The 19,420-nt window shown below is 56.2% G+C and overlaps 5 protein-coding genes across 5 annotated transcripts; 3 read left to right on the plus strand and 2 right to left on the minus strand.

Moving 5' to 3' along the window:
* Window positions 1–1,139: 1,139 nt before the first annotated feature.
* B0I36DRAFT_354572 (uncharacterized protein) lies at window positions 1,140–2,032 on the plus strand (the record flags this gene model as incomplete). The annotated part of the gene is made up of 3 exons (XM_046157327.1): window positions 1,140–1,240; window positions 1,543–1,657; window positions 1,919–2,032. 3 exons carry the CDS (start codon window positions 1,140–1,142, stop codon window positions 2,030–2,032), a joined length of 330 nt encoding a protein of 109 aa, XP_046006545.1.
* A 495-nt stretch (window positions 2,033–2,527) lies between these two features.
* Window positions 2,528–5,065, minus strand: B0I36DRAFT_388519 (uncharacterized protein; the record flags this gene model as incomplete). Its single annotated transcript, XM_046161250.1, has 5 exons — window positions 2,528–2,839; window positions 2,942–3,340; window positions 3,437–3,862; window positions 3,952–4,209; window positions 4,589–5,065. The coding sequence occupies 5 exons, from the start codon at window positions 5,063–5,065 to the stop codon at window positions 2,528–2,530; spliced, it is 1,872 nt and encodes a 623-aa protein (XP_046006546.1).
* Window positions 5,066–7,656: 2,591 nt separating this feature from the next.
* On the plus strand, window positions 7,657–9,372 carry B0I36DRAFT_368311 (uncharacterized protein; the record flags this gene model as incomplete). Its single annotated transcript, XM_046159598.1, has 4 exons — window positions 7,657–7,750; window positions 7,831–7,910; window positions 7,993–8,409; window positions 8,485–9,372. The coding sequence occupies 4 exons, from the start codon at window positions 7,657–7,659 to the stop codon at window positions 9,370–9,372; spliced, it is 1,479 nt and encodes a 492-aa protein (XP_046006547.1).
* Window positions 9,373–14,181: 4,809 nt separating this feature from the next.
* On the plus strand, window positions 14,182–15,830 carry B0I36DRAFT_368312 (F-box domain-containing protein; the record flags this gene model as incomplete). The annotated part of the gene is made up of 3 exons (XM_046159599.1): window positions 14,182–14,226; window positions 14,302–14,555; window positions 14,621–15,830. 3 exons carry the CDS (start codon window positions 14,182–14,184, stop codon window positions 15,828–15,830), a joined length of 1,509 nt encoding a protein of 502 aa, XP_046006548.1.
* A 592-nt stretch (window positions 15,831–16,422) lies between these two features.
* B0I36DRAFT_335638 (S-adenosyl-L-methionine-dependent methyltransferase) lies at window positions 16,423–18,295 on the minus strand. Its single transcript, XM_046155506.1, has 4 exons — window positions 18,027–18,295; window positions 17,762–17,936; window positions 17,530–17,616; window positions 16,423–17,418 (listed from the first exon to the last, which is right to left on the minus strand). The coding sequence occupies exons 1-4, from the start codon at window positions 18,065–18,067 to the stop codon at window positions 16,843–16,845; spliced, it is 879 nt and encodes a 292-aa protein (XP_046006549.1). The 5' UTR covers window positions 18,068–18,295; the 3' UTR covers window positions 16,423–16,842.
* Window positions 18,296–19,420: the final 1,125 nt, after the last annotated feature.

Here is a 19,420-nt window from a genome sequence, read left to right on the forward strand (position 1 = left end):
AGCCAATCGAGCGCAACAGGGCGTCCTGTCGGCGCAAAGTCAATTAATTGTCTTCTTGCCTTGCCAAGATGTCGCGTGCGGCCCCCACGCTCCTCGATGCCATCGCCTCGTGCCGTGGAATCCAGTCCCCTTGGATCCTCCGCTACCGGCTTTGACAGTCGGGCATGCGGAGAGATGGCACCTCCAAGTCATTGTGTATGTGTCTCATGTCGATCCAAGTCGGTCAGTCAGCCCTGCCGGCGAGGATCATTTGCTTCGTTCGAACAGGTATCTGCGGAGGGGAGTGGAGCAGCGGTAGTGTCCGTCGGGCCTGGCATGCACAGAGGCATGCAGATGCACGCTGCAGTGCCAGCACCTTGGACTTGGCTACACAGGTCATCCGGGCCAAGCACGTCGATCAACGACAACACAACTGTTGGGATATGATTTGGTAGAAATCCCTGGAACATACAGGCATATGAGCTGGCAGTCTCCTTTGCCTGCCATTCATGCCAAGCTATGTGGGCTTTTCCAGGACACGCCATCGGGCATTGTCGCAAGGCTGGCCATGTGGTGAGAGGCTGTGCCTTGCATGGAACCAACCTTGTCATTTGTGCATTGTGAAATGTGCTACCTTGCGAGATCAAGCTGTGTGAATTATGGATATGCAAAGCGCTTCTGGGACACATTTAGCGGCCATGTGTCCCCGTCGGCAACACAATACTTACAGGGTCGCAAGACCTTTGCATAGTCATCTGCAAGGTATCCTCATATGATTAGATAATGCGTGGCCCAATTTGAGCCCGAGATGTGTAAGCCGTGCTGAGCAACCATCACATATCATCTCATCCAAAGCTCCAGTATGTCTGCATGGGAGCGACAAAGTCCTTGAGACCCTCAATCCATTTTCCCCTTCCTCCCATGATAGTGGGCGGCTAACACGGAGTATAGCAAAGCCAATAGTCAACCTGATCGAGACAAAAGAAACCCAAGGTACAACAAGGGCAAGGATACTCACCCTAATGTAAACTTTGATTTTTCTTTTGAACTCGACCCGACTATACTCCTCTATTTCTATCGCCCTGTCGCAAAAGGAACATAGCAAACAGGTCACGGCCAGCTGCCCGTCAAGCCATGCAGGCGGGCACACAGGTGCCAGCATGGGCAGGAGACTCTGCGCGTGGGCTTGTGCGACTTGTGGCATCTGGCCGTGTTTCTTGTCTCTTGTCACGACGGCAAGTCATGTCATTTGTGACGGCAGGTATTACCACCACGTCTTGATACCTCGAGTATACACAGTCAGCTATGTACAGCGCGTATGACTATGACCACTGAAAAATGTACCGGGCATATACTCGTTAATGAACCCATACCCTGTGGGAACGCGACAACGAGCAGACCTCTTATTCCCTCTGTCTCTTACGATCAGTAGGTTCCGTCTTCTAATCTACGCGAACTGGAGGCGCTGAAAATTTTCTGCATCTCCCTCACACTAACTACTGCTCTCCAGCAGGAGCGCAGAGCCGCCGAGGGTTTTTTGGGTTGGCTATACTTGGGGTTTAGACAAGACAAGGGCGGCCATTTCCTCGAAAATACACCCGGGGGCGAAGCAATCCGTCCCGACAAGACAGCTGCACAGAAGACAAAGGAACAACAAAAGCTCAAGATGGGCGGTTCCGTAAGGTCTTTGTATTACCTCCTTTCCCACACGGACCGGGACGTGCAACAACAACAGCGGCTACGGTCTTGGCGTGTGAAGAGCAGCACCAGCCCGTCTTGGCTTTTGTGTCTTTGCGTCCCCCCCCCTTTTTTCGTTTGTGCGCACGACTCCCCCGCGGATCCCGCACAAAGAGGACAGGTGGAAAGAATTTAGGGATAGAAGCAGTGCTGCAAGACAAAAGGGAAGGCAGGACGAGCATGCTGTCTGTTAGCCAATTAGCAATTCAAGGTCAGCCCGTGGCTCATCACTGGACCAGGGGCAGGGGAGTTCCGTGGTGAGCGCAAATACGTTTTGCGGATTTATGAGGAGCGTTGCCAATTTATGGTGCCGTAGTTCAGCTCGATCTTGCCGATAGGACGGCAAGCGTGGGCTGCCTCTTAAGACGAGGCTATCGTTGGTCGGTATCACAAAAACAGCTGCGCAAAGGTCACGCTCACTCAACGTAAACTCAACGCAAGCCAGAGATTACTTGTCTCCGTTAGTGCTATGTGAGGAGCTCGATATGGCTATGGGACTACCCGTCAACTCATGGGGTATCAAGCAGTGTTCGCCTTCCAGTATCTCCTCCCGTCCATTTCAACTTCCTGGAATTGCCAGAGAATCACCTAGTGTACCATGCCAATTCGTCAATATAGGACGCATCATGTCAAGAGTTCCCTCGCAGAACAGAGAACAAAAGGAGCTGCTGGCAGCAATTCTCCGCCGGCCATTCCTTTCTGTGCTCAGCCATTATTGAGCCAAAGCACAACTCATCTTGTGGTATATCTCCTTGTTGCAGTCCAAACCCCCCTCAAATAGAGCCACAGCGCAGCCAGACTGCAGCAGGCATCAGCAGAGTAGCGGTGGTGCATTCTCCCGATGCGGCTCGGGCCGGAGCGCCCTGCGCAAGATCCGGTCGATGGCAGCCCACTCGAGACGGGCAGCCTCGGCGAGGTTCAGCCTGTCAAAAGCCGAGATCCTGCCGCCGCCCTCGTAGCCGTAGTGGCTGTTGTCCGCGGCGGGCGGGAAGCCGACCTCGAGCCAGAAGTAGCCCCAGTAGTCGTTGGTGGTGGCGGCCCGGGCGGCGATCTGGCGCTGGTCGTCGAGCGGGAGGTCGCGGACGGCGCTGCATGTTTCTTCGCGGATGATGCCAATGTAGAACTGTTTTCATGTGTGGTGGTTGAGGGAGGCCACGCTGTCAGCTATAGGAACTCACGACGTGTGCCGCATAACAAGGTGAGTGTGGGAGGAAAAGCAACTTACCTCCAAGACATCCTGGGGGACTCCAGGTGCTGGGCAGATCGCGTACTGGTGGCGCCAGCAGTCCGCGAAGCGTGGCTGGTGGAAGGGGAGCCCGGCAAGGTCCGAGAAGTCCAGGTTGGCCGAGACCATGATGTTGTCCTTCTGCAGGACTGTGAAGCCCGGGCACAGCAGGCACGCGGCGACGAAGCGTTTCAGCAGCTGGGGAGTAAGGCGGTGGCACGTGGTGGATTCCCCGTGCCCGATTCTGTCCTGCAGGAAGTCGAGCAGCTTCTGGGCTGTGTCGTACATGACGTGCTGCATGTGGATGGTGATGTAGCATGTCTCATCCCACGGGAACTTTTTGAGCACGCTGATGTAGCTTTCATACGGACGCTCGGGACAGTTGGTCGAGAATGAGGCCTATACTCGCATCGCCCAGGAAAGGCAACGTGTCAGCAGAGTCAAGAAGTATATGGAGACCATGCCAGTCTATGGGACTCGATCATGTAGACATACCCTCTGCGGGAATTCGACGTGCTTGACAAGCATTGACAGTTCCTCTAGCGTCATGAAGCCCTTGAAGTGCTTCCACGGTTCCTCTTTGGACTGCAGGGGAAATTGGGGCTTGCTGCCGTTCCATCGGACGCCTCGAGCATTTGGGAACAGGGCTTCCATCAAGGCAGACTGGCTCGACAGAGTGACGACGACATGCCGGTCGCCGAGGCGGGTGTTTGCGTTGAGGCCGCTGCTTGTTGGTCTGGTCTCGAGCCGGTTGACGACATTCATGGCTGCCGTCATGTTCTCAAACTCAACAAAGGCGTCGTGGGTCTTGCCATCAACGCGGGTCATAATGATGTGGATGCCTTCGAGAGGGTCTGCAATCCTGCGCGAGTTGCGTCCAACGAGGTTGCCAATCTCGGCGCGAGAGATTCCGTAGGGGATCTATGTGGTTTGTGCAAGAGAAGTTAGCACATGCATACTTGGCGACATGATTATAGGGAAAAAGACGACCGGAGGTTCCAGGCACTGACATTGGCTATCTGGACCACCGCATAGTCGGCAGGCTCATGATGTCTGGCACTCTCCACGAAAGGCAAGTAGTTGGGGTCCAGAAGATCTCGCTCGTGCGGCACGCCTCGGGCTGTCAGCCAGTTGAGCAGATCGGAGCGAGTCTTTCGCGTTTCCTCAGACGGGTTGGCAAAGATGCGAAGACGGTGCTCGACAGTCTGAGACAAGTCGCTGTTGTGGATTACGAGAGCATGACTTGCGTTCTCATTCATCGGCTGATTCTGTCTTGATTGTGAGTAAGCATTGTCTTCAGCGCTATGTGCACCTCTATGAAATGCTGCTGCACCGAAAGTGTTGGACTTGTTCGTGCTGCTTTGGGGTGGAGCAGCAGTTGGTCGGTTTGCCAACAACTCCTTCAGCCCCGGAATTTCTGGGCGTTTGGTGAACGGAAAGGGTGGTGGCTCAGCCCGTTCGGTACTTGGGCCATTGCCGAAAGACTTCGAGGCCGGCCGGGCTGGAGTACGTCCACTAGGGCCATCGTGCTCGTCATCATGAGCAACCGTTTCCTGTATCTCGTCCGAGGACCTCGTTAGTTAGCAACATAGTACCCACGAGCCCAGCGCTGACTATTCTCCGCAGTGAGACAAATGTGATATTCACCTGATCGTTGACCGCGAGGGACTCAGAGTGCGACTTCTTGTGTCTGATGCTTGGAATGAATGGTGCAGTGAGCGCGTTGAGAGAGCTGCCAAGAGTATGGCGATGCCTGACCAGTGGGCGGGCTGGCTCAGCGCTGGACACGCCGCCCTGGGGCTCGTCCACATCGAGGGAAGCCATGTTCTGATGCCGCTCACGCTGGTCTGGAGGGCAACCAGAGCCCGGCTCGCCTCGATTGGACTGCAGTGAGTTATCGTTCAAGATTTCGTAGTCCGTGGTAGCCAGAGTGGTGGTGGTGTCGGAGAACTCTGCTGAGACTGGTGTCCAGAGTGGCGCGCCGCCGGACTCGTCAGAGTCCTCAGAAGCGATGATGGGATGGACCACTCGGTTGCGAAACGATCGCTGCCCACCATATTCTGCGTTTTCTCGCTGCATCCACAGCGATGGTTTGCCAAACTGGCGAGTGTTCTGTGAAGGCATGGTAAAGAGTATACGAAGCAAGTCCACTCGGTTCACTTCGTCACCAAGAGAGCTTGATGGCGCGTTTGTCAGCCAGGAATCGGTCGTGAGCCATGTATGAAGGTGCCATGTGGAAGTAACATACTGGAGCCTGAATGCGAATATTGCTGCTATGGTACAGCTGCCGTGGAAAGCTGCACCGTTCTCAGCAAGATGTTGTCCAAGAGAAGCAGCTGAGGAAGGGAATCCGCCGTCAGCACAGGATAAAACAGGACTGGCGCTTGAGGCAGGAACAAGAACCGTGTCTTTGTCGAATGTGATTCTTGGTTGTTGATCGGCTCGGAAAGGCAACAAAGTGAACTATACACAAGCAACTCGTCAGCTAAGGCCAAAGCCTGAATCCTCGCCACTCAGATCCAGGTTAAACAATAACTCAGCCGTATACTTCAAGGCTTGTTCTCAAGTCTTACGTACTGCCAAATGTTCCTCGTTCTAGTTCGTGGTGAGTGATGCTGTCAGGACAAGGAATGCGTGGACGTTTCAAGTCAAGTCCCTTCAAGAAGACGTCTGACGTCCAGTCGCAGTTGAGGGAGCGTTGGCATGCGAAAATTATCGCGAAATTGTAATCAGAGGGTTCAGAGGGTTCAAATGGTTTAGTGGGTGTCTTGGGTGGACAAAGGTCTGTCGAAATGGTTCCTCGTCATGAAAACTCATGCGTGTCTGGTGGACCAGGGGACAGACTTTCGGAGACGAAAGGGTGCCTTCATCAATGTTGTGGCATAGAGATCCATTCATTGTTACAATGGCCGTAATCAAGCCTCCCTGCTGGCTCATGGCTCACTGCATATGAGGGAGATGATTCATCAACGCCCAGTCTTCTGCTGGAGGACAATGGCGGGTCAAGGAACAATGTTCGACCATCGGCCCGAAGTGCTCCTGTCAGGCGTTTCGTCAAGCAACAGGACGCCGATATCGCAGTCTCCGTGTACGGTTCAAAGAAGCAGTACCAGCCCCGGTGCGTCAGCGTACAAAAGGAAAGAAACACTTATTAGAGAGTGAGAAGAACCTTGGCAAAAGGTCGAGAGTTGCTGACAACTGGAAAGTGACGGAATGCCTGATGGACTCAAGAACGAATGCGTGGCTCCGAATCGGCAAAGATGACACAGAGTATCAGAGCTTCAATCTAGACGAGCTTAAATTCTCGTAGAGGCGCTTTTGCTCGCCTTGGACAAATCCTCTCGGGAATTCAACAAAGTAAGCGATCATGCAACAAGCGACATAAAGGCAGGTCCCTGTGTGTATTGTTGGGATGACTGTTTTGCTTAAAACTCATATAGGTCTTCAATGCATGGCGGCAGGGCACAGTTCAATATCGATTCACAACCGTAACATCAGAGCGTCATTTGATCAATTGGAAACATACGATTGGTAGATGTAGGGCCTTCCCAATTCATATAGTCGAGGCTGTGAACAGTTGTCCTTATCCAGAGCAATTTGGTCAAGGTGTCAAGACACCAGAACCCATGCGGCACCTGACGATTTGCGAAAGGGGTCGGCTTCCTTGACCGCCGGCCAGGCACGACTACCCCCCGATCGCATCGTGGTTGATCCAGGCCGTTCCGAGAGACGCCGGTGAGGCTATAGGCTTAGGTAAGCAAACATGCGTGAGGACCTGACTGCAGGTAATTAGGGCTGCAGGAACCTTGGAACTCTGGCGGACGCACCAGTGGCCTGGTCAAACCTAGAACGGCCGCAGGACCCTGCACGGCTGTCTTACATCGCCGCCGCTACGACCTGCCCCAGCTTGGGCGCGCTCGCAGTAATACTGGTTGGCGGGGAGCTCCGCGTAGGGCCCATGGCCACCGTCCGTGATGCCCAGCGCAACACTGCCGGCCGCAACAGCCGACAACACCACTCATTGATGGACTTGGCTGGGCGAGGTTGCGCGGGGTGGCATACGTAATTCGGCTGAGGCTAGCAGGGCAGATGGCGAGCGCGCCTACGCGTTGGTGGGGGCTGTGTCTGCCAAGCAGCCGCGAGAGAGAAGCAGTCGTCACGATTGCCACCAGCTGACCTGCTCGCTCACCGCCCAAGGGGTTGCTGTATGTATGGAGTGTATGCAGTTTCTTTGTGAATGAAGCATGATAAAGCCGGGTGGTTCTGCTGGCCCACAGAAGGAAGGGGAGTTTCCGTACGTTCGCCTCAAGGTACTTTAGGCAGAGAGATCAAGCTTATGCTGCCGCTGTCTATCTGTCAGGCGGCCGATCAAAGCTGCAGGGCCCTATTGATAGCTCCCCCTCCCGCTCCACCCCCAAACGCCCATCTCTGGAGCCGCGGCAGCCAATCGAAGCACCCGAGGGGTGACCCTGATCCAGGCGCATCCTTCCTTCTCGACTCATTCGTTCCAGGCACCAACGCTTTGCTCACCCTGTTCACCGTCCCCTTCACGGCCATCGCTGCCCTCAGACCGCTTGTCGCCAGCTCCTAGACCAGATTGCTTGCTCCCTTTCAACTCTGTCCGCAGCAACCTCCTTCGTCGCCGCCCCGATTCGCGCATCCCCAGCTTCACAACCACGGACCTGCCGGAATCCAGGCCTTTCGCCAATCGCGCAATGAAGTCTTTGAAGAAGATCAAGGCGCTGAGCTCCTTTGGGCGCAAGACCAACGGCGGCAGCGGCAGCAACAGCCAGGATGGCACCAGCACCAGTAGGGCGCCCTCCTTTTCCCCTTCTACGAGGCGACTGAATATGGTCTTGATGCTGATCCCGCTTCTCCTTCCTGCCTAGACGAACCTGTTCGGATACGCGCCGACACGTCTGACGACCCTCAAGGCGACATTCCTGAAGCCATCGCCGCGCGCAATGTGGTCCGTCCCCAGAACGACGCCCTGGCTGCAAACACAACCCTCGAGAACCTATTCACTGACATTGATTGATCCCCTCCGATAGAGACTATTCTGCGAGTCCGGTGGCGGGCCCAACTCGGGCGACGATTACATATACCTCCCTGCCATTGTCGACGCCGCCGAGTCCTCCCCAGAAGCCGCAGCCGAGTGCGCGCGCATCATACGGCAGTATCTTAGAAAGGCCTACAAGCACTCGCCCGCGTTCCAGTACAACGCCATCATGCTCATGCGCATCTTGACCGACAACCCCGGCCCAACGTTCACGCGCAACATGGATTCCAAATTCATCGAGACGTGCAAGCATATCCTCATGTCTCCCGATCGCCGGGTGAATCAGATGATGATGGACACGCTAGACGCTTTCGAGCACCAGAAGGCATATGACGAGAACCTCGGCATGATCATTGCCATGTGGCAGCAGGAGAAGCAAAAGGCGCTGCAGAAGTCTGGGGGCAGCATGGTGAGTTATAACAGCTTCAGACCCGGGGAGAGCAACATCCGCTATCAGATGGGATTCTGAACACATGAAACCCAGCCGTACAATTGGCAGCCTCCGCCTCCGCAAATGCAGCAGCAGCACATGCCCGATCCTCACTCGCAAAACTACTTCGCCCGTCAGCATGCTCCCCGGCGCACTCTCCCGGACCCTGTCGAGCTCGCCGGTCGACTGGAAGAAGCCAAGACTTCTGCCAAGGTGCTTCACGATATTGTTGCCAATACCGCGCCACAAGATGTTCTGGGCAACGACCTCATCAAGGAATTCGCCGATCGGTGTTTGAGCGCAAGCCGCAGCATACAAGGCTACATGAACGCCACCGACCCGACGCCAGACCACGACACCATGGAGAGTCTGATCGACACGAACGAGCAGCTTCAGGCGTCCATGAGCCTGCACCAAAGAGCCATGCTGAATGCCCGGAAGCAGGCCGGCCCCAGGGAACCATTAGAAGAGCCGAGCCCGCTGACCGAGACCGATCCCAACGGCTCCATATCGCGGAGGTACTCACCCGTGAGCGAGGACGACGGCTCGCCGCGCACGGCGGGAAGAACGAATGGCAAGGGCAAGCAGAGACAGCTCGAGACCAACACTGCTGGACCTTCCAGGTCACACACGCCCCGCGTGGAGGAGGACCCTTTCCGAGATCCCGAGCCGGAGAGCACATCAGGCAAGGGTAAGGCGCGTTACAATGACATGGGCCACGACGAAGGACAGAGACATGCGGACGAACCCTATCATCCCGGCTTCCTCACGACAGCAAGCTATACGGGCAGGCAGGAGAGTGCGCTTGGCAAGGAAGCTATGCACGGGGCTATACCCGGGGGCTCATCCTCCTCGAGCCGGCCAGCGGCGCAGCGCGACTCTGACGCGGACTCGGTCGATTCTTCCCGAGGCGCTCGGCGCGAACCCACCTACCGGTACTGAGCGCGCGCTGTGGAAACCAGGAACGATAGACGCCAGGACCATTCCCGCACATGGATGATGGTCCTGCATTCTTGTTTGGGCCAATGTGGCAGTTTCCAGCCCCAAATGTATCAGTGCCGATAAAGCAGCGCCCGATTGGCTGGGGATTACGGAAATAAAGATCTGCGAACGAGCGCTGACGAACGGCCGGGAGCTAAGCGAGGTTTTTGTGAGAGTTGAGGCAGGCATGCACCTACACATTTCCTAAAGGAGAAGAAGCCCCTTTTCAAAAGAGCGAGCGAGCGAGAGAGAGAGACAGCGTGCTAATCGCTCGCTTTGACACATCAAGCATATATTGGCGAGCCAAATGCATGTACCTGCTACTATCGTCGTCCGACTACATATTCCTTTGCGAATGCGCGCGCGAAATACCAAAATTTATTATTCCTCTTATCTCTTTCCCTCTTTCGGAATGTGCCTTTCAGTTCATGTCTCATGCAAGCGGCGCGACATCATGATGTTTCACTTTGTGTTCCTGGTTCTTTTACACTAGTGTGACTTTTTTTCTTTTTTTTGGGCAGAACTGTGCGAGACATGGGCCGGTCCTGGCCCGAAAAGATCAGCCCTGGCCGCCCAGTGCCTGCAGGCACGGGAAGTAGGAGATGATGGCCTTGGGTCAACATGTAGCAAGGGATATCTGCCTGGGGTCACGGGCTGAAGAAAGCGACCAGCGTTCAATCGAGACACCTTCCGAATTAAGGGAAAAAAGGAGAGAGGGAGCATTCAAGTAATGGAGTTGGTTGCAGTCCACATGTGTGTGGAACATGTAGCATGAAAAGCGATGCGGCTCCCGCCTCTCGTCTAGTCCCCCAGACTCGGGCTTGATCTATTGAAGATCGGACGGACGGAGAGCTTGACGTGCCTAGACTACATGGGGGGGCCGCCTCGCTTCTCTGGCATTATTAGCCTCTTCTCAGAATGGGGCCAAGTTTTTTCTTGGTAACGACAGGTCCTCGCTACTCGACCTTCATTGCCTCCTAGTGGTGCATGTGAAGCGGCGGCTAGAATACGGAAGGGATCTAATGTATGTGCCGCATCATGCTAGACTCCTGCTCATCCGCTGCCCCTGGATAAAATTTCGGACGCCGGCTCTGTCGGATCCGAGGGAAGAGCCTACAAGCGAGTCCATCTCGTGCCTATTGCCCCATTCGGGAACAGACTTGAGACCGAGCCTGTGGGGGGGCCCGAAAGCCATGGCAGATGGCAAAATGTCCCGATCAAGCACTGGCCCGCTCGAGAGTGCGGATGATGTCGAGTTTGGTAACGAATGAAGTAACCGCATTCACCGTGAAGTGTGCCAAACTTCAGATGAAATCGACAGGATGCGATAGGCCCGCCAACTTCCAGAGGGGGGACCATAGGGCTTCCAGGGGGCAACAAAAAGAAAAGCATTGGACATGTGCTCCGACACTACTCCAGACTTAGGATGACGTGCCAGAAAATTGGACCTTCTCGGATATTGATATGGCCTGGAGATGATGGATGGCGTGGGATGATGGGGCGCCGCCCGCGCTAAATTAGCCAACCCGCAACTCTTTCTCCAACTTTCTTGCTCTTGCCGCTTCGAGTGCTTGGTTGCGACCCCAAAACCCACGTTTCACCTCGGAACCGTATTGGAACACAATTGCAAGCGTTGATGTTAGTGAGCGGTCCAGTTCGTTTGAGGGGCAACAAGTCTGATGGCCCCGATGACCAGGCTCGTGTCCGGAACCCGTGGTCGTTTGTAAGGATTATGCATGTCCCGAAGGCTGTGCGACCTTGAGCTGCTCAATTGCCCTTGCCAAAACAGTGTCTCGCTTAGGCACGCCGCCTCTTACGAAGATGACCCTGCGGACGGCTGATCTTCCGGGATGACCTCATCATGGTATGGCACATGCTGACAAGTACGAATGTCTGTAGTTGCTGCTTCAACACATATTCTGAGTCCATGCCCACAGGTCCACCAATCGCAGCACTTCTCTTTTGTGATACTTTTGAAATCAACCACGCCAGCAGTTCCCATCGCCGGGCAGTATAAATACGGAAGTGGCTTTCCCTGAGATGCCCCCCGCAGGGACCGAGTGCCTGAAGTGAATCAATCCCCAGCAGACTCATCTTGTCGATCAGGGCGGCTTCGCTGCCGCACGCCGGTTTGCGAGTACTCCGTATGCACGCCGATCCTTATGCCATCCAGAGAGCAGCTCTCACTGGTCAATTTGCGCCATGGCCCCAGGGAGTGAAGCGGCTGACAAGGCGGCCCCACAGCATTCGCGGGTAGCTTGATTGACATGCCGTTGAGGGACCAGATGCAATTCCAGTTAGATTATCCTCGGCTTGTGCAGAGGTGCTTTGGCAGCTGCCCTTCACATCAGAGGCTCGGGCTTCATGGAGGCTATCAGAAGACTGCTTGCGGTGCATACTTTAAGAAAGCTGACACTGGGGTTTCGCTGTCGTTTGTTGATCGCTAAACGTGTCCGAGGAAAGTACTTTGGCCAGGGTTGCTGAGGGGGCTTGTGGCCGTGAGCAGGGCCCAGGGCGCTGCGGGTCAGCTGGCAGCCATTGCCTGCCGCGGCACTGGACGGGTAGGAAAGATCGGAGGAGGCTGATGCATTCTCCAGAGGGGTTGAGCGCGAACATGCAAGCCACAAACGCTCGGTGTTGCGATTGGGCGCCGGGGTCAGATGAGTCCGACGTTGTCTCTCGCGATCATGTCTCAAACAGGTTACTGGCTGGCTCCCGGGGTCCTGGAACTCAGATTTGTGCAGGGGAGGGGGCGGTCGCGGTGGGTACAACCCCTGTTTGTGCTGGGAATCGAAATTCGATCCGACACGGAACACCTTGGCGGCTACTATGAGCCAGGCCGGCGGCGGTGACGGGAGCTGTGGCTAGGCGAATCTAGCCCAGCAACTACCTTTAGGTAGACACTTGTGGGACCTTTGGATTCGAAATGGCCAGCGAGTGCCGGTCCCGTCCTGTCGGCGAGGCGCTACAGTAGCCCGAACAGAACAAGGCGGCTGAGGAGGCTGTCAACGCGGGACCCGCCGCGCGGATGCAACGGTGGGCCCCGCGTTGCCGAACTTGAGGCGTCCGCTCGTAATTCTGCCGGTCCCGCGGGTGCAATACGGGTACGTAGCCATCTGGGACACAGACTTGACATTGACTGTCGTCGATGCTGAATGGGAACGAATGCAGCGACGGCCCGCCCTGGTGGCTGAGGAAAGGGACTGCGCGCATGTGAGGTTGACAAGCGGTTTGTCGCAGGAGGAAGACTGCAGGACTGCAGCGTGCGCATGTGGTCGAGAGGCCAGGACAGCATGTCAAGAACGCTACGGGACGTGAAGCCGCCCACCTATCGGGTCCTCTGGTGCTGTACCATAGTACATGGCGTACTGGGGCATGTGCGTGATTGCAGGACGTGGGAGGAGACGGGCAGGTGAGGCCGTGCTGGCGGTGCTGATGGTGGTGATGTGGAGGGCGCGCGGGCAGGGCAGCCACGAGGCAGGAAGGGATTAGCTCCCTGCAGGGCGGCCACCGGATGCCTGAGGCTCACGCTAGAATCGTCTTGGCTGCAGGCCGGGACCCTCTGCCTGCGCTCTTGGCCCAGGCTGCTTTGGGCGATTCTTGCGAACCACTCGAGCACTTGCTGCTTGCCCGCCCCAGGTCCCCCCTCGTGACAACTCCTCCCACAGCAGGGCACAGCAAGCTCGCTTGCACCGCTCGGCCAGCGTCAGTGCTTCAGCCGTGACCGACGGGCGAGTCAGTTGAAGAATTCCTGCGCACCAGGGGCGTGCTCTGACCCAGTCGTCGTGACGCCACGCCCGCTGGTGTTGGTGTTGACGCATACTACATGCATGCTTCGACTGCGTGCTTCCATCCAGGCGATTAGCGTCCATAAGGTACCTCTGGCAGACCCATAGCGGCCTGCTCTGGCACCGCAGGGTCCCGGCCTGCTTCGACCGCGCCCGGGGCTCGACCAGCCCAAACTCTCTCATGCCCAGGGGGGCCGTTCCTTCAGCACCAGCAGATGGCCGCCAGCCCGCCATGTCTATTAGTCCGCGGCTGTCCGCCTCCTCTTCTAATCAGCCAGTGCCATGCGCCGGCAGTTTGTCTTTGTGTTGGCTGGCTTCTCGAAATTTCTTGGTCTGCCTGCTCGCCCTGTCACGCAAGCTGTGCGGTACCCCTTCTTTGAACCAGCGATTGGCTCTCGACCCTCGCTGTGCTGGCCCTTGCCCAGACATATATGCTCCAGGCTTGCAGCCACCCGCCGGTCACCACATCCTTTGGCATCAAAAGTCGTCCTTCTCCGTTGGCAACACACTACATGCCGACGTCTACACTCAGCATCTATCCTCCGGCCCTCCTGCTAGGAAGTGTGTGTGTGTCGTGAGCCTCACCATATCGAGCTAGCCCGGCGTGCCCTCTGCCTGCCACGAAGAGCTGCATGCATGTTGTGACCAGGATCCTGCCTGGCCGGCCTCGCATCTGCCAAGCCCGCCGTGGTTGCGGCGATTCCCCCAGCTCGGCTAAAAGCCCAGGAGAGCCAGTCTCTTACATCTCGACCAAGCCCGGCTTAAGACACGCCGCCGCCTCTCTCCCGCTGTCCCCCACGGCCGGCCCTCGCCTATCAGCCCAGGTCGATCCAACACCGTGGAGATGGTCTCGTCGGAGCTGCTGTGTCGTACACAGACACGGCCTCTTTTGCATCACCCTTTTGCGGAGAAAGACCCCAGGAGCCGCAATGTGCGTCCGCATCTAGGTCCTACACCACGTCCCCGTGTGACAACATGGTCGATGGATGGCCTCAGCACAGAGCTCGTGGCTCTCATTCTTTTACAGGTAGGTTCCAGATTGCTCGCTCCGCGACGATTTCTATTGCTCGTGTGTTGCTTACACCAACATGGCCACGTGCAGCTGCGAGAAATCCACGCACCATCACTAGCAGCAGTACGGCTCGTCTCCAGACGGCTCTATGATATCACGACGCCAATACGATACGAGCGCTTGCGCCTCACTGAGCGCATTGTGTCGCCAGAGAGCGAGGTCCACATGGCCCATGGGCTAAGGCATGTACTTGCATTTACGAGACACGTGGAGGTTCTGGAAGATCTGGACCCCGAGAACGTCAGGCGTGTGCTGAATGGCATGAACAGCTTGAAATCCGTAAGGTACGCATGATGCACAAGCACTCTCTGGATTTTAGCCACATGAATATCAACTAACGGCCATGTAGATGGAAGTACCACGCCCCGCGGCTGTGTTCAGGGGGCTATTGGCTGCCATCTGATGTCCTCAAGCCGCCGGCTCAATCAATCTACCGGCAGAGGGTACGACTGGCCATTGAAGACCTTCCCCTAGAAGATTATACCGGCCAGAACCAGGATGCGTACCTTCAGGCCATACCAGCACCTCTACTCGTTTCTCTAAAAGCCGAGACCCGATTTCCACTTCGCACGCCTCAACTCGACTCGCTAAAAAGTCTCCTAATCAAATCGAGGGGACTCGAGACTTTCCACTACAACGACAATGGGCAGGGAACACGCTTCGCCTTTCGCTCTGGCGAAAGGCTGCCACCGATACAAGAGCTCGAGCTGCGATCATATGATTGGAACCATACGAGTGCGGAGGCTGGGGCACATTGGGACTTTAGTCGGCTCCGAACGCTTGTATTGGTTGATGTTCCTCTCAATCAGTTCCTGTCAACAGTGCCAGCCTCGGCTCTGTCGCAGATCACAAGCCTGGAGTGTGGCGACTTCAACCCTGGTTCACCCGCGGTGCGTCGCACGGCAACGGCGCTGCTGGCGTCCCTCATCAACCAGATCGAAGAGCTTCAGGAGCTCAAAATTACTTGTCAAACAAGTGAACTTCCTGTCAGCGTCCTGACTGCGCATGGCCAGACTCTACGGTCCTTGCGGTTCCGTGACCACGTCGGCTTTGCTGAGGACGACATCTGGTGTCCCACAATGGCGATAGATGATCTGATGAGCCTATCGCAAAGAATGCCGGTGCTGGAGAGTCTTGAGGTCGACCTGGAAGTCAGGCAATATCATGGTTATCCGAGCAAATTCCTCTCGGGGCTGTGTCGCTTTCCGCAGCTCAAGCGGTTGACGCTGCATGTGCAGACGTTGGTGAATCCGTTCGACGAAGACGTGGACATGGACAACGACAAGGATATGGAAGCCGCAGAAGACATGTGCAACTACCTCGTTGTCGAAAAAGCTCGGCAGCACCAACAGAACGGCCGTAGCGGTATCCCCGGATGGGATCAGATCACGATCAACGTGGGCGGTTGGGGTCCTGTACAGGTGCGCCGCCTGAGCGAAGCTTGGAGGGAGAGAAATGAGCAAGGGATCTTCGCGGAGAGATGCTTCGTCTTCGAGCGACAGCCCTTGAACTCTGACGCGGAGTACGAAATGTATGAGCGGGCCAACATTCGCGATTGAGACGACGGCCTCACGAACGAAACCAACACCGCAACGAATGCGACACGACAGAAGTAATATATCAGCAAATCGCGTCACCGGCGAGCAACGCTTAGCTCCTTCCAGCATAGCTGCCGGGCAACACAACGTTCCAACTGGAAGAAACACGCAGCGACGAAAGCCATAGGCTATATCAGCCTCGTCAGCAGAAGAAGGCATAAAGATGCCGCCGCACCATCCCTCATAGACGTGCGAACAGTGCCGAGGATGTCTGGTTCAGGCAGCTCAGCACATGAAAGATGACCAAGACCAGTGGCGTTGTAGCCACGTCCCTCACAAGGGTCAACATCTTAAGAGGAGCAGACGTTCAACAGAAAACCCTCTACATAGAGATTCCGATCAAGACGATCCGAACCGGGCCAAATTAAAAGTCAGTCATAGAGGATAAACACGCCTTCCAAAGAGAGGGGGGAAGAGAAAAAGTAATAAAATGTAATCAAACTGAGCCAATTGAACTCCCCGGGTGGGCATGATAATGATGATGTGTGTGACTGGCTCGTTGCTCTTGTAAATATGCCCAGGTTCGACTGTGCATGAGCGCAGCGTGCGGTTCACACGATGAAGCCTTCTTACGATACACCAAACAAAAGAAACGCCACCTTCAAAGCGTGTACGCAAGGCTGTAACTGGGTTCCGTCGGCGGATGGACGTGCCGCCGTCGTAGCTCTAGAGCGCTGGATCACGGGCTCAGCTTAACTCTCAAGTACATTCGGGGCAGTGGTTGAGTCCGGGTTGGGAAGGGCAGCCAAGACGAGCCATGCAGTTGCCAAAATCTACATATCTCCGTGTGATCTATACGAGACCTTTTTTTCTTCTCGCCAGCATTCATCTCGGTCGGTGAAACCCAACAGGCGTCACTGATAAGCCTCGATCTGATACCGGCTCTCTCTGTCTTCAGTGTTTTATACACTCAGAGCGAGGTCGACCCTGGAAAGCACCGCCACTACCACCTTCACCACCGTCACCAGCCGCCCTAGTCCCGCCCCTTGCGGCCCTTTGCGAGGAACATGCGTCGCTTCATCTCCCGCTGCCCGTCCCTCTTGAAGCTGTAGTGACCCATGTCGAGCACCGCGAACTCGTGGCCCGCGCCGGCGGCGGTGAACATGTCCCTGAGCTCGGGCTCGCTGAAGCCGTGCTTGGTGATTGTGTGCGTTCCGTCGCGTTCCTCGGACTTGTGGGCCGCGGTAGTGGTGGTGGTGGCCTCGTCATCCCCGGTGGTGTCGGGGTTGTGGGTGTGCTTGTGGTGGCCGTGGTCGTGACCATGTCCATGTCCATGGCCATGCCCGTGGTGGTCATGGCCATGGTTGTCGCCGTCGTCGTGGTCGTGAGCATGTGGGAAGAAGTCCCAGATGGCCAGCACGCCGCCCGGCCGGAGGCGCTCGACGATCCGTGTCGCCGCGAGGCCCGGATGCGCGAAGTGATGGAAGCCGCCGCCCACCGCAGCGATGGCAAAGCCGTAGAACTCTGGGCCGGTGAGGGCAGCCGGGCTGGGGTCTGACGGGTCGGCGAGGTCGCCTTGAACGGCGTAGCGTGCTGCCGAGGGGATGTTCTGGGGTTGTGTGAATGGTGGGACGAGTCAGCGTGTGCGAGAGGAAGAGAGAGAGAGAGTGTGTATATGTATATTGCGAAGTTCTTGCGGCATGCTTTCTTGGCTGCTCACCTCTTCCGCGGCGCGGGTATTGTAGATCTCGACCATCTGGGGGGAGAGGTCGATGCCGATGCACTGGTCGACGTAGTCACCGAGGGTCTGGATGTAGTTGAAAGGCTTGCATGTTAGTGCGGTCTGCTCTTACTAGATACTTGCACGATATAAGGCATTGCTAACTCTGCCCCTTGGCCATGCCAAAGTGGCAGTCAGGACATCACGGAGATATGGAGAGAGGCAGCCTCACCCTGGACAACATCCCCGTCCCGCATGCATAGTCGAGCAACTTGACCGGCTCGCCGTCTGGGGTGGCGTTTGAAGTCTTCCAGTCTGCCCCGATAAAGTCGACGTTGTCCCGGATCGTTGTCGTCAACCTCTGGATCAGGTCGGCATGCCGCGAGTCGTATGTGGCGGCCTCCTTGCTGCGGACCAGAATGGATGGGTTAGTCCAGCATGTCTCTTACTGGCTGCCTGCGAGACCAGGCTTCAGCCAGGGGAGGGAGCATAATCACTTGAAGTAGTCCTGGTTCTGGAGGGTGATGCTGTTCGCCATGGTTGCTTTGTCGGCAGGGCTGAGATGTCGGTTATGGGTGCTTTGAACAGGCCTGTACTTGTAGGCTTGGCTTTGGGCGTGGAGTGTGGTCTGCAATGCTGATGGGGTTTTGATCACTTGTTTGGTCACGTTTGCCACCAGACTAGTGTGATGCCGTAGATTGGAGAGCTGGAATATATACGCAGACACTTGCAGCTCGGTGGTGTCGTGCGGCGACTTTCTCGCGGACTAAAATCGTGGTGTCGGTGACTTCTCGTCAACTTTAAAAGTCGCCCTTCTGGGGGAAAGCGGGTCGGTCTGGCTGCAGAGCCCTGCCCTTGTGTGGTTGCAACAGGAGGTTGTGCACTTTGCGACCGCAGATGAACGTCAATGACTTGCCATCTCGGACGCTGCGGTGAGTGCCTGTAGGCTTGCTGCAGCAGGTGTACAGGATGAAATCATTCAATCACCCAGCACACTTAGTTGTTGGACGGAGACAACGACTGCCCAGAGTCATGCCCAGCCACAACTCTCTCCCTTGGGGGCAAACCCGCTCATGCTCAACCTATCCCGGTGGATCTGGACCACGTAACGTACGTAGTAGTGTAAGTAGTAATATTCCGAGTCTGCAGCCATGGTTCCTCAAATCCTGCTGATGAGGTTGACACGGGCATCTTCATGCCGCGACCTCGAGCCGTCCCTTCAGGGAGTCGCACGCGAGCATTAATCTCTGGACGTCGGACGTGTCATGTGATTAATGCCTGCGGGACACTGCGAAGATTAACCACTGGCCCATCGCCTGGTGAACCAGTGGCCATCGATCGAAGCCTAGCCTCCAGATCGACTGATCCACACGGGGCACGGCCGCCAGGGGCTGCGCTAGGGCCCGCATCCACGGTAATTAATGCTCAGGCGCAGCCTGGCTTAAGTGCTTGCAGAATCGTGGCCTGGGTAATCATTTGTCCATAGAGTGCACCGAGGCCCTCGAGACAGTTGTGTCAACCACGGTTGCTCAAGTTCGCAGTTCAGATTGTCGGGGAGCCTCATTGCACCTGACGGGGCACACACCCCCAGCGATCAACTTTATGAACTCCACCCATTTATCGTGACTTTACTCCCCAAAAGGGACAGCAGCAATATTGACATGCCGGTCCGTGGGATAAGGTGCTGAGCTGCGTTTCAGTAGAGCGGCCGACGGAGATTGCCTCTCACGTGGAAGGCGACAGTGTCATCCGAGCCAACCGTGTGTGACGGAGCTACCTTTCGAGTCCCGGTATCAGTCGACCTCCCTAGAAACCCAGGGCGGATCCGATGACTGATCAACTTCAAAGGACAGCTTCCAGTCTCACTTTCATGTGGGCACGCAGCGTGGTG

Source organism: Microdochium trichocladiopsis (genome assembly GCF_020744255.1).
Source record: "Microdochium trichocladiopsis strain MPI-CAGE-CH-0230 chromosome Unknown B0I36scaffold_11, whole genome shotgun sequence".
Lineage (NCBI taxonomy): Eukaryota > Fungi > Ascomycota > Sordariomycetes > Xylariales > Microdochiaceae > Microdochium > Microdochium trichocladiopsis.

Excerpts from the sequence above, each read along its gene's own strand:
- B0I36DRAFT_335638 (XM_046155506.1), bottom strand. The coding sequence starts at position 18,067 with ATGGCGAACAGCATCACCCTCCAGAACCAGGACTACTTCAA. Across the intron at positions 17,937-18,026 it reads CAGAACCAGGACTACTTCAA|CAAGGAGGCCGCCACATACG; the intron begins GTGATTATGCTC and ends TCTGGTCCGCAG. Across the intron at positions 17,419-17,529 it reads ATACCCGCGCCGCGGAAGAG|AACATCCCCTCGGCAGCACG; the intron begins GTGAGCAGCCAA and ends ACACAACCCCAG.